Source organism: Lontra canadensis, unplaced genomic scaffold (assembly GCF_010015895.1).
Source record: "Lontra canadensis isolate GAN:19392208 unplaced genomic scaffold, GSC_riverotter_1.0 scaffold131, whole genome shotgun sequence".
Taxonomy (NCBI): domain Eukaryota; kingdom Metazoa; phylum Chordata; class Mammalia; order Carnivora; family Mustelidae; genus Lontra; species Lontra canadensis.
In genome coordinates this window covers 757,113-773,904 of record NW_022631125.1, presented here as the reverse complement: position 1 = coordinate 773,904, position 16,792 = coordinate 757,113, and the positions used below count along the sequence as shown (strand labels likewise).

Here is a 16,792-nt window from a genome sequence, read left to right as displayed (position 1 = left end):
GTTGAATAAATAGGTAGAGTATAAGGCAAACGGTGCTAGAGGGGCTGGAAAAAAACCATAGCCACCTAACGGAATTTCGATCAAACTGTTAGTGATTATAGTAAGTGTAGTGATACGATATGGAAACAGACCTCACCAAAACAAAGGTCTGGGAGACTTTTCAGAAAACATTGTAGCATTGAAGTTGAAACTCAAGCAGCAGCAAGGGTCAAATTGTGGAGTGTTTATAAACCAAATTTGAATGTTTAGACTTAACTCAAAGGCACTGGGAAGGCATGGAAAGACTTGTTACCAGGAAAACAATGGGATCATGCTTGGCAAAGATCATGCTGTCTGCAGTGTGGTCACAGGATGAGAATAAAATACCTTAGCGGTGAAGCACTGGGGTGGGAAGATTAAGGATATTGCAGTTGTCTGGGCAATGGATGCTGGTTGTTTAGACGAGGGCAGAAGCAGTATGGAGGAGGAAGAACGGAGTCCAACAACACAGAAGTAAAAATACCATAATGGGGACTGAGGTTGAGGGGGTGCATCGCCAATGCCCACCTTCCATTTGTATGCACATATAAATCTTACCCAAACCTGAGCTCACGTTACATTCGGCAAAGTACCTTCACTTCTGCTCTTTCTGGGTAGAAAGTAACTTATTCCTCTTCTAATTCCTAGAGTACTTTGCCTATGACACGGATTTCTCTCCAAGCTCCTTGAGTGCAAGAACTATCTTATTTGACTTTGGACTTTGTCAAGCACATGGTAGACTCTCACATTAATTTGCTCATAGAGTATAATTACATAGAGTATAATCATGTGGCAGAAAGTCAGAACTCAAGAGGCAGGACACTGTCCTGTAACTTCAGCCTTAGTTCAGCCAGCAGCGGTCTAGTGAGCTGCTACAGAATTAAGGGAGAAAGCAAACACGGGATATGCACTGTACACAGGTATACTGGTTAGTAATATTATGCAAGTATAAACTCTACCTGAGGGGCAGCCTCATGTACGCAGGGTCACAATCCTGCACCTGAAACTATTGGGGCTGGATGTGTTTGGGGATTCAGATTTCAGAAAGGTAATGCCAACAAATTATGTTCAAGTCAGGTTTGCTGTCAAATTCTTACAAACGGGAAATAAGGGCCTTTGAACCTGCAGGGCAGGATGAGGGCCAGTCTGAGAGAAGAAAATCAGATACCTAAAGCTCAAAAAGATCTTGCTCTTAGAAGACCCTATCTGTTGTTGACTCTAAGAGAACAGAGGCATACTGAGATAAAGTACTGCCTACAGAACTTTACTTCCTTGTGTGAAGTTTCAGGGGAAGGAGGAGGGAACTGGGTCTAATTTCCTGTAAGGGGGGAATGTTCATAAAGGTCTTTAGAGGGCAGAAAACCCGTAAAACCAAGTGCAGCCAAGAAAGTGAAGAAAGTTCCTAATTTAAGATTTGAGAATCAATATAGAATAAAACATTTGCTACCTCTGGGTTTGACTTCACTAAAACTCTTCAGATAATCCTCTTTCCCCTCCTCCTTCCCCCTGACTTGTTATCAAATAGAACCAGACTCACTCAACCTGTTTTCTTCACATACTGGGTTATCTCATGATGATCACTTCTTTTCAAGGAGGTAACAAGCACAACCTTACTGGGAGCGGGGAATCCTGTCAAAGGACTTTCTGAATTTCAAGGAAATTACCAAGGAACTTCTAAAATAGTAGACATTCCCACTATGTCACTTTACAGCATCCTCTGGAATGAGCAAGTTATATCTATTCCATCAATGTACTTTTTTTAAAAAAAGGCTTTATCACTAGGTTTTATTTCAGCAAACTTTATTTTGACGTTACATTAATTTCATCAGTGATTTCTGTCATTGTTGAATGAATGGCATCTGAAAAAATAACCAAAGTGAACATCTTCTTTCTTTTCACATGATATATGGAAGACAGATTAATTACATGTAACAGTGACACTAATTAGAGCTCCAGTTTAAAGAGTTAGCCCATGAAGGTCAGGATTAGAATGACATGAGGATGGAAACCAACATTTTCTACAAATCTGATCGACTTGCACAAAAAGAAGTCCAAAACAAAGCTTATGCCATTGATTAAATGACCTTGAATTGAAAACAAGAGCTTTAATTATTTGCTCTTTGGTCTCATTATAAAATGCGAAAGTTCTTACCATAACCCTGACTTGTGAATTTCATACTGAATTAACAATTTCTCTTGAAGCAAACAAACCAAAAAACCTGGCATCTACATATCCAAGACAGGAGGCGAATGTCCTGTTTAAGTGAAATCTTACCAACCAAAATTTTAAAATGGGCTAAAATATTTATCTCTTGAGTGAAACTAAGTTCTGAAATTAGGGAAAAAATTAGTTTTACTTTGAGATTTGATGTTGCCATTTTGCAGAGACTAAAACCAAAGTTAGGTCTATGCAAAATGTGGTTAAAAATTTTTTCTTAAACACTATCATGCTATAGAGACAAAAAACACTTGATTTCTGGAACAAATTCTACCAGCATAAATTCATTTCTGTGTAACAAAAGATCAAGTTTCTTACAATTATAAAGATACTTACTTGCTGTGACAGTGCAGTAGTAAGTCAATAATGAATGTTTGCCAAGCCTTTTCTTTACTAAGAGCATCCAAGGCTGTTGGAATCAAGGCAAAACACAACGTCATCACTTCCAATGCTTCACAGCAAACCTGTTCATCTTCCAAGTCTGGCTCATTGCCTGCGTTGGTCTGTAAAATTATGGTCAGAGGCAAGTTACCTAGAGTTGCATTTAAGAAAAATCTCACACAACTTCAAGTTAGTGCTTAAAACTTACAGATTCACTTAAACCATTTGGCCTCAGCCTCTCTACCTGCAACTTGAGACCCATTTAAGAATAGTATGGAAATGATTATAGTACGGAGATAGTATGGAAATGAATAGTGATGTCTAATTCCAGTATTTTGCTATATCCCAAGGAATGATGAAGGAACTCACTGAGAATATCACTTGTTACTCTGTCCTTCAGGCTCCTAGGGATCTTCTTTCTGAAACTATCACTCCTTTCTTAAGGCACACTCTAGCACTGCAAGAGTTAGGCACTTAAGACTAGTTCCACAAGGTAGTGTACCTACAGTGCCACTGTATTCTAAAACAAATTTCTTAGACAATTGTTCAGGAAGGTTTTACAACCTAAAATATGCTAGGATAGGTAGCTAGTAAATTCTAATCCGATTTTATAAAAAAGTGATGATTACAATACATGCCTAAAAAAGAACAAGCATTCAAATACCAGCTGAATGGGGGCACCTGGGTGACTCAGTCAGTTAAGTGTCTGATTTCACCTCAGGTCAAGATTTTCAGCTCCTGGGATTAAGCCCCGTATCAGGCTCTGTGCTTGGTGGGGAGCCTGCTTTTCCCGCTCCCTCTATCCCTCCCCCAACTGATGCTCTCTAATAAATAAAATCTTAAAACAAACAAAAAAACTTAGTTGGATGCCCAGGAACTGTACCAGACAGATGCTACAGGATTCTAAAATATATCCAAGGAAAAACAGGGTTATATTGGCCATAAAATGGAAGGTCTACCAAGCCCTAAATTCCTAAAATTTAATTTCCTCTTCTAAATATTATAAATATTATGAGGGATAAGTATATATAATAAGAAATGAAGGAGTTAAACACAGCCTCACTTCTGTAAATAATTTGCTTCATCTAAGGGAAGGTCAGAGATGATACCTAACTGGCTGACATGGTTTCTACCTTTGACTGCTTTATTTTTTATTTTTTTTTAAGATTTTATTTATTTATTTGACAGACAAAGATCACAAGTAGGCAGAGAGGCGGGCAGAGAGAGAGAGAGAAAAAGAGAGAGAGAGAGGGAGAGAGAGAAGGAAGCAGGTTCTCTGCTGAGCAGAGTCTGAGGTGGGGCTCGACCCCAGGACCCCGAGATCATGACCTGAGCTGCAGGCAGAGGCTTTAACCCACTGAGCCACCCTGGCGCCCCTCCTTTGACTGCTTTCACAGACAAAAATGTTTAAAATGTCAGGACACCACAGCTGACAGTTAACTAAACTAAAATTTACATAGGACAGAAAGATAATGAAAGAAGAAAAATGGGGAGAATAGGAAAAAGCAAATTCAACAGGAGATCATATCTGAGTCTAGTGAGAAGTAGAAAAACATCGTCTCATATTTTAAAAAGCAGCTTTACGGCAGGATTCTGAAGTACTTTATTTCAAAAGTAAAATTTTACTGTATTCTCATCTTACCTATAGCTACCATTTAATTGTCAGCCATGAAGATGCAAATGACTGGTAAAGATAGCAGATGTAATGATTCAGCCTCACACACAATTATTAAAAGGAAAATATTTTTGAGGTAACACTTACCTTCTCATAAATTTTAGTGATTTCTTCATTTGGGCTAAATACTAGCTGTAATGCCCCACATCCTGATGCCCAGATGATTTTCTGAATAGCTCTAATTACACAGATATCAGGCATATATCTTGAAGCCTGCAAGACAATGCACAATAAAAATGGTATGATAGCGTATTAGAGTAAAATAATAACTGGAAAAGAAAAAATGTTTCTCCTTGTAAAACAACTGCTTTTGTCCCTTTTTTTTTCATTTAACAGCAATACCACAAAGCATGCTCTCCAAGTTATTATCTGGCCCTGTATTACTTTCAGAAGCATCTTAAAAAGACTACAAAGATGATCCCACCACCATTCTACTCATTTTTTTACCCATAAAAAATGAAAACCAAGTCCACACAAACACTTGTACAGAAGTCACAGAAGCTTCATTCACAGTCAGAAGAAGAAAACAATCCACATGTCCTTTGCCAAGTGTACGATGTGAAGTATTCACAACAGGATACTACTCGGTAGCAAAAAGGAATGGAATAATGGTTTACAAAACACAGATAATTCTCAACATCGTTATTCAGAGTGGGAGAAACTAGATATATAGGAACACACAAGGTAGAATTCCACCTGTATAAAATTCTAGAAAATGAAAACTATTCTACAGTGGCAAAAGATCACTGGTTACCTGGGGTAGAGGGAAGGGACTGCAAAGGGACATACAGAATGATGGAAATGTTCTGTGTCTTGATTATGATGGTGGTTTCACACATACCTGCATTTGTGAAGACTGAATTATATACTTTCAGAGGATGTTGTTTACTGTACATAGAGGATTCAAACCGGAAAGTACTAACGTTAGTATCAGACAAAATTCGTGTTAAGGGAACTCTAGACTGAGACAGTTATTAGAGTGAGTAGGCCTAGGAAAATTCAGCCTTGAGCTGTGATAAGGGTTATTTCTTAATTAAACGGAGGGTCAAACATAGAAATAGACATGGCAGGATTTGACAGCTTAGAAAGTTTAATACTAACCTCATCAGATATTTGCTGAGCAAGACGAATGGACACATTTCTAAGCATGCATTCAGATGATGGATTAGGAATGCTCTGAAGGGCACTTTGTAGCACCACGGCTTGATCATGAGTAACTTGGTTGACCTGAAAAAACAACCATTTTGCTTGAAGTCAGTAATTTGTACAGAACCAGACCCAACCAACCACATGCTCCCCACCATTGCCACTCCCTCCAAATGACCTCCCTTCCATATATACACATGGTAGAACTGCAGTGACTTAAACAAAAAGCAGTCCGTATTGCCAACAATGTGGGCCTCCACTTTTTCTTACGCAACCAGGTGCTACATGTCCCTCTGCAAATACCCATTCTAGATTAATTCAACTTGTGTCTCTACATGTGGGCACAGTGTAACTTGTGGACATAAGTGATAAACTGAAGTGATGACTCCAACCCCTACCTAAAGACTAATAAATTACTCCACACCTCTTACATGTGTGCTTCTGGGCAGACCCTGCTCCCATTTCCCCTGCTCATCATTTTCCTCTTTGAAAGGGAGAAACGTTAAGGAATTTCAGTCACAGCTACTGACATTTGCTATTATGACAATATATGTGGTATTATTCCATATCACATATTTAATATAACATCACATATCTAATCAACATTCCAATTTCCAGATTAAGACCTAAGCTATTTATAAAAAATAGAATTCCTAGAGCTCTTCTCTTCTATCCGTAAACTTAGTAAACAATCACTTGTGATGAATATAGAAGACCTCAAATTTTAGTCAGAATTAAGTGCATAGTTTGACCTCTCCTAAGTAGACACTGAATTATGGCATGTCTTGAGAACTTTTGGTGAGATGGATCAAGGATGCCACCAAGGCAAAGACAGAGTCCACAGTTGGAATAAGCTCAGAAGTGGAGGTTAAGCCTAGCAAGGTGGGAAGAGAGTGGCAACAGGCTAAGTCAATTACAACTTTCTTATTACCACCTGTATCTTCATATATCTGCCAGGTACAAGTTAGTAAGAGATGCAGAGTTTTTATCAGGTTTAAAGTAATTGAAAGCCAAACAGGGTTTAAAGGCGTAGGGAGGAACTGTCCTCTTAAATTAAGAGTATAGCCAGTAAAAAGCATTTTCACTTTTCATACAAATTTAAGAGACAGAAACCTCTAAAATAAGATACCACTGGAAAGGAACTCAAAACATTCTGAATAAACTCTGAACTCAAACTTTAAAAAATTACCATTTATTAGTATAAATAAGACATTTTTTAAAAAGCATATTACCGATGTCATGGGATTCACGCCTTCTACACCTGGCTGACAAGCTTCTGCCACAGCTCGAACGTGGCCATAGCCAATGGCAGTTAGCAACAGTTTGGCTATTTTAAGAGCATTGAGGTAAGCACCCCTTCGAGTTTCCATATCTGCATTTGGTAGGAAGTTATTTCTGGTTAGCATGCTCAGGACGAGGGGCAGGCCACCACTTTTCAAGAAGTGAAATTGAAAATCAGAGGAATCATCAGCCAGAGGTGCACCAGCAGGCATTAACAAGGCATAGACTACCTGGAAGAAGAAAAGGACTGTATTAAAAGGGTTTAAAAAGATAACTTCCATTTTCCCTATCATCATTGCTAAGAAATTCTTGACCATCTAAAAAGTATTTCATTATAAGTGTTATCCATCTTCTTCAGATTACCACATAAAAAGGTCAAGTTCAAAGAACATGAAATACATTCAAAAGGGAAAAAACCAACCTCTGTTAGGTATAGCACTTGTGAGGCTGAAGGACCAAAGAAAAGCGAGTCAAGAGATGGACTAAGGCTGCTTTCTCCAAGTTTGGCGTGATCTAAACAAATAGCTCTTAACTTTTCTATTGTTGTGCTATCTGTAAGAAAATAGGAGACACAGTCTAAAACACAACATAATCCATGCATTCACAGAATTTCACTTTTGGTATTTTGAAGATTATTTCAGTACGGCATAACTATCAATTCATTTGACTTATAGGCTCATACCTCACAAGAAATAGCTGGATCTAGATTTAAAAAAAAAAAAAAAAAAGAATAACTACGAACTAGGACTTTCTTATCAGTCAACCCAAACATGAAGGAGGCGGTCTTCACCCAGTCAGAGACCTCAAATCAACATGCCTCCACGACCACTGGAAATCTAAAAAATATAGTACACTTCAAAAGGAAGTCATCCTTATCGAGATAACAAAAGATAAAAAATTAGAAGCTCTTCCTTCCAACTTCTCTATTGTTCACCCTCATGACACTATGCATTAACTGCTCTATTTTATTGAAAGGAGCTTAGTGGTACCTTAGAAACTGAATTGTAAAAGGAAAGACACAGAAAGAAAAAAAAGAAGGAATATAGGCACCTCGCCTAACACCACTTCACTGTCATGAAAGACCTATAATAGCACCTGTTTTCCATTAGCCACAAGAAATCCAAAGAGGATTCTTGCTTTTATGAAAAGAGGCAAAAAGCAAAAATAGCATTCAGTGTTTATTTTGCAGAAAGTTGTTCAAGAGGCAGTGTGCACCCCCAAGCAGAGAAAGTGGCCCCGCAAAGCTCCTTCCCTGGGAGTGACATTCAGCATCAAGACACCAGAGTTTTGGGCTGCCTCTGTGAGCTTTTGTGCTTTTTCTTATTTTGTGCATCCATTAGAATAAGATGTGTCCTATGCCCGCACCGGGACGCTCCGTGGCGTGTCCGCGAGCCACCTAGGGTGGATCTTACGAGCTCTCCTCGCAAGAAGGAAACCCCGTCACCGCTGGCGGACGGCACGAGGCTGGCTGGGGTCGTCCTGCGGTGTAGACAAATCCCGGATCCGGGCACTGTGGGCCCGAAACCAGCGCAGTGTAGGGTGTCAGCTGCATCTGAACAATAACTTAAAACGCGGTTAAATCATCAACCCGAGATGTGTTCCCAAATCCCCCGTGTTTTCACAACTTTCAACTCCAGCCTCACTCCCTGGTTCACAGGCACGAGGGACGTGTCCACGGGGTGCCGCTGTACACCCCTTGCTCTCTGTGGGGGCTGGATGCCCCCTGGACTCCGCCACAGTCCTGAACCTGGGAAGGGCAGCGCGGTCAGGTCCAGGCCTCCCACTCTGTCGGATGCAAGGGGAACCGGGCACCTGCGTGTGTGGCCGCCATCTGTGTCCCGAGAATGTGCGGGGAGAAGGGAGCAGGCGCCGGGGTCTGCGGGCAGCATGCTGCCCCGTCCCCGGGGAGTCCTGCTCCCTCATGGGTCTCCAGAACCCAGGGAACTAATTTATGTGAATACAGTTGTGTAATAAAGTATTTAAATGACTATAAAAAAAAAAAAAAAAAAAGAATAAGATGTGTCCTAAGGTATCAGAAAAGCCCAAGAAGTTACTATCTGGGTGTGGGAACACTCTAAAAAAATTTCCATATAAACCAGTGGTAACTGCTTCTTTAAAGGTTTTACACCATTTTGGCTTACAAAAGTTTTCATAGAAACACTCTAGTTTTGAGTAGGAGAAACCTACAGTCATTAATGTTTACCTCAAAGTAAGCACAGGGTTTTCTTTTTATCCTCCGCCCCCCCCCACAGTATTAAAACACCAGTTTCTTTCTTTTTTTTTAAAAAAGATTTTTATTTATTTGACAGAGAGATCACAAGCAGGCAGAGAGGCAGGCAGAGAGAGCCGAGGAAGCAGGCTCCCTGCTGAGCAGAGAGCCCGATGTGGGGCTCGATCCCAGGACCCTGGGATCATGACCTGAGCTGAAGGCAGAGGCTTTATCCCACTGAGCCACCCAGGCGCCCCACCCAGTTTCTTTCTTTAAAGATTTTATTTATATGGAGAGGGGGAGGTAGAGGGAGAATCTCAAGAGGGAGAATCTCAAGCAGACACCATGCTGAATGTAGAGCCCCATGTGCAACTCAGGAACTCAATCTCATGACCAGAGCCAAAACCAAAAGCTGGATGCTTAACCAACTGAGTCACCCAGGCACCCCCACCTTCCTTTTAAATCACAGTGAAAATAAATACTTTGAAAACCACATGATACAATTCAGCGTTACCAAACATTCGAACTTAAGAATAGTCAATCAACTTTAGAAAGTACTTTATTACCATCAAATTATTTCCAAGGTAAATGCACTATGATTAAAATACCACTTGATCAATAAGATGGCTTTAAAAAAAATTAAAAGCTTTTTTTTTGAAGAATAAAGGTAACTGAAAATTACTGTAATTGCCATAATATGGCAAGCTAATTTTATAGGCCTGGAAATAGCCTAGAACTATCTTATCAAAAAATCTTCAGTTTGTGGGCTGTCTGGCTGACTCAGTGGAGCATGTGGCTCTTCACCTTAGGGTTATTAGTTCGAGGAGCAACGCTGAGTATAGAGATTACTTAAAAACAAAATGAAAAAAATCTTAAAAAAAAAAATCTTCAGTTTATATTAAAACTATTGGTTTTCCCTATTCTGAAGGGATAGTGACACCTAACTAAATAAAATATAAATTTCTTATAATCAAACATTTGTGAATAGCTTCTCAGGTCATTAAATATTCATCCCCTGTATTATTTTTGTGATTAAAATAACATTATGTCACTTTATGAGTTTAATCTCTATTATTGGGCATTTAGGTTTTTTCCCAGTTTTTGTTTTGTTTTGTTTTTTTAAACACTGAGGATTCTAGCAGCTAAATCTTCACAATTATTTATTTCATCAGGAAAAAAATCCCACAAGCAGAACCACTAAGGTCCAAGACTTCTAACATATAAACCAAATTAGTCTCTAAAAATAAACGTATTCATAGGCTGTATCTGAGAATGTCTTGCTGGATTTAAAAATATTCTAGGTAGGGACACCTGGGTGGCTTAGTCGGTTGGGCTTTTGACTCAGGTCATGATCCCAGAGTCCTGGGATTAAACCTTCCATGAGGGTCCCTGCTCAGCAGGGAGTCTGCTGCTCCCTCTCCCCTGGTTCTGCTCTTAAATAAATAAAATCTTAAACATATATATATATGTATTACTTCCTCAGTTTAATGAAAAGGCCTGGAAACAAGACACCCCAGTAGTACTAAGTTTCTGGTTTCTAAATACCCTCTCTCACAGAAAGGAGTAATGGCTGATTCCAGGGCTAGGATTAAAGTACTAGATGAGCTTTAAACATCTTGGGCTATATATATATAAAACACATCACAAATAAGGTTGCCAACCAGTAAATGTAGAAAGAATGATCAAGTTAAGTAAAATCACCATTTTGCAACCATTACAGGAAAAACTGATTCAAGCAATAATCACAAGGAATGGTTAAACCAGTAAGTAAAAGTCTGATGAGAAAAGAGTTACAGAGTCTCAAAACATCTCTCCAAAGAAGGAAAAGTAACTTTACAGAGGAGAAACCTGCAGACATCAATTAAGTGATCTGGGATAATGTCACCAATGAAGGACAAATGGACGTATGCCTCCTGGTATAATGCTGAGAAAGAGCATCATGTAAGTGGTATTCTGAGAGAAATGTACAATCTGTATGTAACATCAGGAACAGACAAAACCCAAGGAGACACATTCACACCACAACTCATCTGTGCTTTTCAAAACCATCAAACTCGTAACAGTGAAAGACTGAGGAACTCCAGATTAAAGACACCACATGAATCATGCAATATAAGAAGCTGAACTGGATTCTCAACCAGAAAACATTGTTTTAAGGTTTATTATGGGGAAAATTAGTTATTATGTCTAAGGTCTATAAATTAATCAATGCTATATTTTCCTTTTTAAAAAAATTTTATTTATTTGGGAGAGAGAGAGCATGAGAAGGGAGGTCAGAGGGAGAAGCAGACTGCCCACGGAGCTGGAAGCCCAATGTGGGACTCCATCCCAGGTCTCTGGGGATCATGACCTGAGCTGAAGGCAGTTGCTTAACCAACTGAGCCACCCAGGTGCCCAATGCTGTATTTTCTGATTTTGATTAATACTGTGGCAATTTGAAGAGAATGTCCTTGTTCCTATAAAGCAATAGGTATTTAGGGATAAAAAGGGTATCTACAACTTGTTCTCCAAAGGTCAGAAAAAAATCTTACCACAGAATGACGTAACAAATATAGCAAAATGTTAACAACTATTGAGTCTGGGGAAGGGTAAATGAGATTGTACTGCTCTAAGTTTCAAATTACTTAATAAGAAATTAACTTTTTATTTTATCTATTTTTTAAAAGAGTTTATTTATTTTGACAGAGAAAAAGTGAGAACACAAGCAGGGTAAGTGGGAGGCAGAGGGAGAGGCAGACTGCCCATGGAGCGGGAAGCCTGATGTGGAACTCGATTCCAGGACCCTGGGGATCATGACCCGAGCCAGAGGCAGTCACACAACACTCAGGTGAACTGAAAATAAGTTTTTGTTTTTTTTTTAAAGATTTTACTTATTTATTTGACAGGCAGAGATCACAAGTAGGCAGAGAGGCAGGCAGAGAGAGAAAGGTGGAAGCAGGCTTCCTGCCGAGCAGAGATCCCGATGCGGGACTCGATCCCAGGATCCTGAGATCATGACCTGAGCCGAAGGCAGAGGCTTTAACCCACTGAGCCACCCAGGTGCCCCCCGAAAATTAGTTTTTAACAGGAAAAAAGGTACTCTTCAAAAATAAGAGACAAGCAGGAAACAGAAGAAAATAAAGCACCTATCAGTATCAACCTTCAGGGAAGTAAGTCAAGTCTGTTACCTTGTTACACGTTTCTAAAACCCCAATTAGCTCATATTCAAGTGGCAAATAAGAGAGTGTCAGTATAATGCAGAAGGTGCCAGTACAGCAGCAGAAGTGCAACTTTCGAAAACCAAAACCAACCTAACGAAAACCCCTTGGCCTGGCAGCTGTACAGCAAGAGGCCCTTTTAACTTGTTAGGAAAATGAAAAGTGAGCACCTGCACACAGAGCTCATCCTGACAGGTGCACTCCCAGCCTTTTAGGACTCTTCACGGGTGTTTGTTCTGGGCACACTTTAATGGCAGCCCATCTGTCTCAGAGCTCCACTTCTCCCTGTGTTATCCCAGCACTACCAAGTCAGCACTTTCTATTGGTCTCATGCCTTTTCATTATCTGCTAAGGCAGCCTTCAGCCACAATCAACTACCTGGTGGGCTGTTCAAGCTCTTTCTGAAGAGTCAAATTATTTTTATTAGTGCTGTTTAAACTCTATGTGAAAGGGCTGCCTAGACTAGGGTATTACAGCTCAAGCAGGGTAAGGAGAACATCCTTGTGGGAGGAGGGGAGAAAAAATTTCAAGAAAGGCCCAAGACCTAAGAACCTGAGAACAGGGACTCTGCTATGGAAAAGGTGAACATAGAAGTCCTACAACAGTAGCTGTACAGCAGGAAAAGAACAAACAGATGAGAGGAGGAAGAAGAAAAGCTCCAGAAAACAGTGAAATCTGACAGATTATCTAATACAAATAATAATGGGAAATTATTTTGCGAAGTTATTAGAAGATACATGGGATGAATCTGTTAGGTGTACAGAAAACTAAGAGAACAAAAAGGAGACATTATTATATCCAGTTAAAAAAAAAAGTTGTCAGTAATCCAGGCGAACTACTTTTCACACACTCTTGAAATGTAAATTTACATTTTATTATCAATTTTAGGTAAGAATTTAAGCAAAAATGGGAAGAATTTGAGAATAAGACTTAAGTTTTCATCCCACGATAGGAACTCAGTAGGTATCTAAAATTGACAAAGACATAGTTGGACAAGGTTTATTTATAGATATAATGGTATAGACACATATGAGAAAAAAGCTGAACGTTGAAGTGGTTGTTTCTAAGGAATAAAAGAGGAACAGTGCCACAGATGACACATGGCCCATAATACAGTGCAGAGAGAGGTCAGACAGATTTAAGGCTTTGCGGGCCATAGGGTGTCGGCCACAACCACTGAGCTCTGCTATTTTAAAACAAAACTAGCCACAGTTAGTATGTAAATAAATGAGCAGGACTGCACACTAATAAAAGTTTAGGACACTGGGACGCCTGGGTGGCTCAGTTGGTTAAGCAGCTGCCTTCAGCTCAGGTCATGATCCCAGCGTCCTGGGATCGAGTCTCACATTGGGCTCCTTGCTTAGCAGGGAGCCTGCTTCTCCCTCTTCCTCTGCCTGCCACTCTGCCTGTGCTTGCTCTCGCTCCTCTCTCTCTCTGACAAATAAATAAATAAAATCTTAAAAAAAAAAAAAAAAAAAAAAAAAAAAAAAAAAGTTTAGGACACTAAAATAAAAATTTCAGGGGCACCTGGGTGGCTCAGCAGGTTAAAGCCTCTGCCTTCAGCTCAGGTCATGATCCCAGGGTCCTGGGATCGAGCCCCACATCAGGCTCTCTGCTCAGCAGGGAGCCTGCTTCCCTTCCTCTCTCTCTCTGCCTACTTGTGATCTGTCAAATAAATAAATAAAACCTTAAAAAAATATTCATGTAATTTTCATGAGGCACAAAATATTCTCTTGATTCGCCCCCTCTCCCCATTTAAGAATGTAAAAGCCATCCTTGGCTCTTAGGCTATACAAAATCAGGCAGTGGGCTGAATTTGGCTGGTGAGCTGTCGTTTGCCAACTCCTGATGTGGTCTACATAACAAAGCATATTCCATCTAGACAGAGAATTTGTTAATATACCCTGTTATGGTCCAGCGTGTATTTAATCAACATTACAGATATAAAAACCTTACCTGGTGGCATAAGCTTCATAAGTACTCTTGCTCCATCTCTAAGAGGAGGCATATTTAGGCTGCTGCCTAAGTCTGCAACTTGCCAAAGGAAAGAGATGTATCTGGGATGCAGTGACATTATCTAGAATACAAAATATACAACATACTTAACTGTAAATTACATGCCCCCCCCACCAAAACAGCTAAGTAAGTAATTTCTACACTTCTGCTTCTGTCATTGCTACTCTCTCTAAAATGGCCTCTCTTACCCATCATCCCACCTGTAGAAAGCCTTCAGGATACAGACTGAATATATTACCCAAGCTATCTCCAGTAATTTCTGTGAGGCAGCTCTTTTATTAATTATTTCTCTCATACATATAAGTTATACTCCATATATGCCAAAAGCTATCATGCCTGCTAACAGTTAAATTCCTAATCCAACTGTTTTAAGAAGCCCATTCTTCTGACACTGGAGTGGCTGGTTATTATCATAGCCATTAAAATTCTTTTGGGGAGGGGTGGAAGGAGAGGGTGAGGGAAGGGAGGAATCACGGTTTCCTTAGGTACAAGATATGTTAAGGACAACTTGAAAAAGACTGCACATCCTATAGAAACAGTTGTGAACAAAGGATTCACTTCTGTGGTATGAATCAAGATACAGTGCTATTTTTCTAAGTTTATATAGTGAAGTTTTTTTTAAGATTTTATTATTATTTATTTATTTGACAGAGAGAGAGAGAGAGAGAGAGAGATCACAAGTAGGCAGAGAGGCAGGCAGAGAGAGGAGGAAGCAGGCTCACCGCCGAGCAGAGAGCCCGATGCGTGGCTCGATCCCAGGACCCTGAGACCATGACCCGAGCCAAAGGCAGAGGCTTAACCCACTGAGCCACCCAGGTGCCCCAATAGTGAAGAGTTTTAATTCAGCTGCATAACAGATTCATTTTATATAAACCTAACCATACTGTATTTAGAGGGCAATGTTTTAAATTCCAACCAAAATACGATCACCTTTCAGATCTACTCTGAAGTTGATGGTTAACTATATAGTTATATATTTTGCCATATTAAATGTAAACTTCTCAAGGAAAAACAACAAAAAAACCTATTTTATATATAGCCAGCCCTTCAACAACATGAGTTTGAACTTCACAGATTCACTTACCACATTTTTCCCACAAATACAAGACAGTACTATAAATGTATTTTCTCTTATGATTTTAACATTTTCTGTTCTGTAGCTTTATTATAAAAATACAGTATAATATATATACTATATAATACAGTAAAAATATGAGTATACATATAACATACAAAATACGTGTTCATCAACTGGTTGTGTTATTAGTAAGGCTTCTGGTCAACCCTAAGCTATAAGTAGTTAAGTTTTGGGGGAGTTAAAATATATACATGAATTTTCTACTTCATCCGGGGGCTGGGTGGGAGGAATAAGGGGCAGGTGGTCAATATGAGGCCAAACTCGATTTCTTTATTCTTTATTCTCAAACTGTATCTCTTTAGTCTCTTAATGCCTTGCATATAGTAGCTCAAACCATCTACTTACCACCCCAGGTAAACAGCTTTCCACTTCTGGATTGGGACCATCACTGTAATGATTACCATGGTTTCCAGGAGACCCAGTTGAGGAATCAGAAGAACTATCAGGGCTTGAAGGCATATTGGAACTTATCTGTGTAAGTTTGGCTGTAATTAGCTGAAAATAATATACTAAGTTAGTATCAAAGACAAGAAAAAAATATTCAAAACAGAAGTTAGTAACATACCAAAAAACAAACTAGAGGCAATACTTCCAGAAATACCATTTGTAGGTGCTGCCTAACAACCAAATAGTTGTTTTCACAAAACTTCTACTATATTTTAAGTACCATAATGCCAGCCTTACTGTTACAATCCAAATACCTAATAAAGAGCCTCACAAATAACAAATGCTCAATTAACATTTACTGAATAAAATGTTAACTAGTGAAATGAAAAATAATCTCAGGTTTGACTTTTATTCCTCAAAAAAAAAAAAAACCCCAAAACCAAAACAAACAAACAAAAAACAAAAAAAACAACATTTTATTCATTTATTTGACAGAGATAGAGAGCATAAGCAGGTCAGCAGCAGGGAGAGGGAGGAGAAGCAGACCTTCCAGCAGGCTTCCCATTAAGCAGGGAGTTGATCATGACCTGAGCCAAAGACAGACAGCTTAGCACACTGAGCCACCCAGGTGCCAGCAGGTTTGACCTTGAAAAGTTTAGTAATTACAGATACTTACTGATTTATCTTTCAAGTTTAATTGTCCAATCAATTTTCTGTCGTCTGCAGGATCTATCAGTTCACCGCCCACAAAGAGCTCAATTTTTGTATGAGCTACATTGGCTTTAATACGATTGAGAATATATCGTCTTACTGAACCGATCGTATCATTTGTATGAGACCATACGTCCAAGTCATCAACTTGTCTGCCCTGGTTTGGAAATCGAACTATAAAAGAGAGGTGTTTACCACGGAAAGCTCTGGGGGAAAAAGAAAGAAAAAGGAAATTACATTTTAGTCAGCAGAATTTCTTATCTTCTATGAACTTAATATTGAGTATTTTCTTATTTAACAAGAGAAAAGTGAGCTAAGGATACTTGTTATTTTTAGGATCTTGAAAATACAACAATCATTTTCCACTGTTATTCTTGTACCTGTGCATAAAGAAAATGAGACTTATTTTAGATCA

At 39.3% G+C, this 16,792-nt stretch overlaps 1 protein-coding gene across 1 annotated transcript in view; it reads right to left on the bottom strand.

Moving 5' to 3' along the window:
- USP9X (ubiquitin specific peptidase 9 X-linked) overlaps positions 1-16,792 on the bottom strand; it is a 97,638-nt gene that overhangs the window by 38,107 nt on the left and 42,739 nt on the right. The window contains exons 18-25 of the mRNA XM_032842502.1: positions 16,343-16,583; positions 15,625-15,774; positions 14,082-14,202; positions 7,141-7,271; positions 6,671-6,949; positions 5,394-5,519; positions 4,380-4,505; positions 2,573-2,739 (exon numbers count right to left, since the gene is read on the bottom strand). Of these exons, the coding sequence (XP_032698393.1) occupies positions 2,573-2,739; positions 4,380-4,505; positions 5,394-5,519; positions 6,671-6,949; positions 7,141-7,271; positions 14,082-14,202; positions 15,625-15,774; positions 16,343-16,583 (1,341 nt within the window). The remainder of the gene's footprint in view (positions 1-2,572; positions 2,740-4,379; positions 4,506-5,393; positions 5,520-6,670; positions 6,950-7,140; positions 7,272-14,081; positions 14,203-15,624; positions 15,775-16,342; positions 16,584-16,792) is intronic.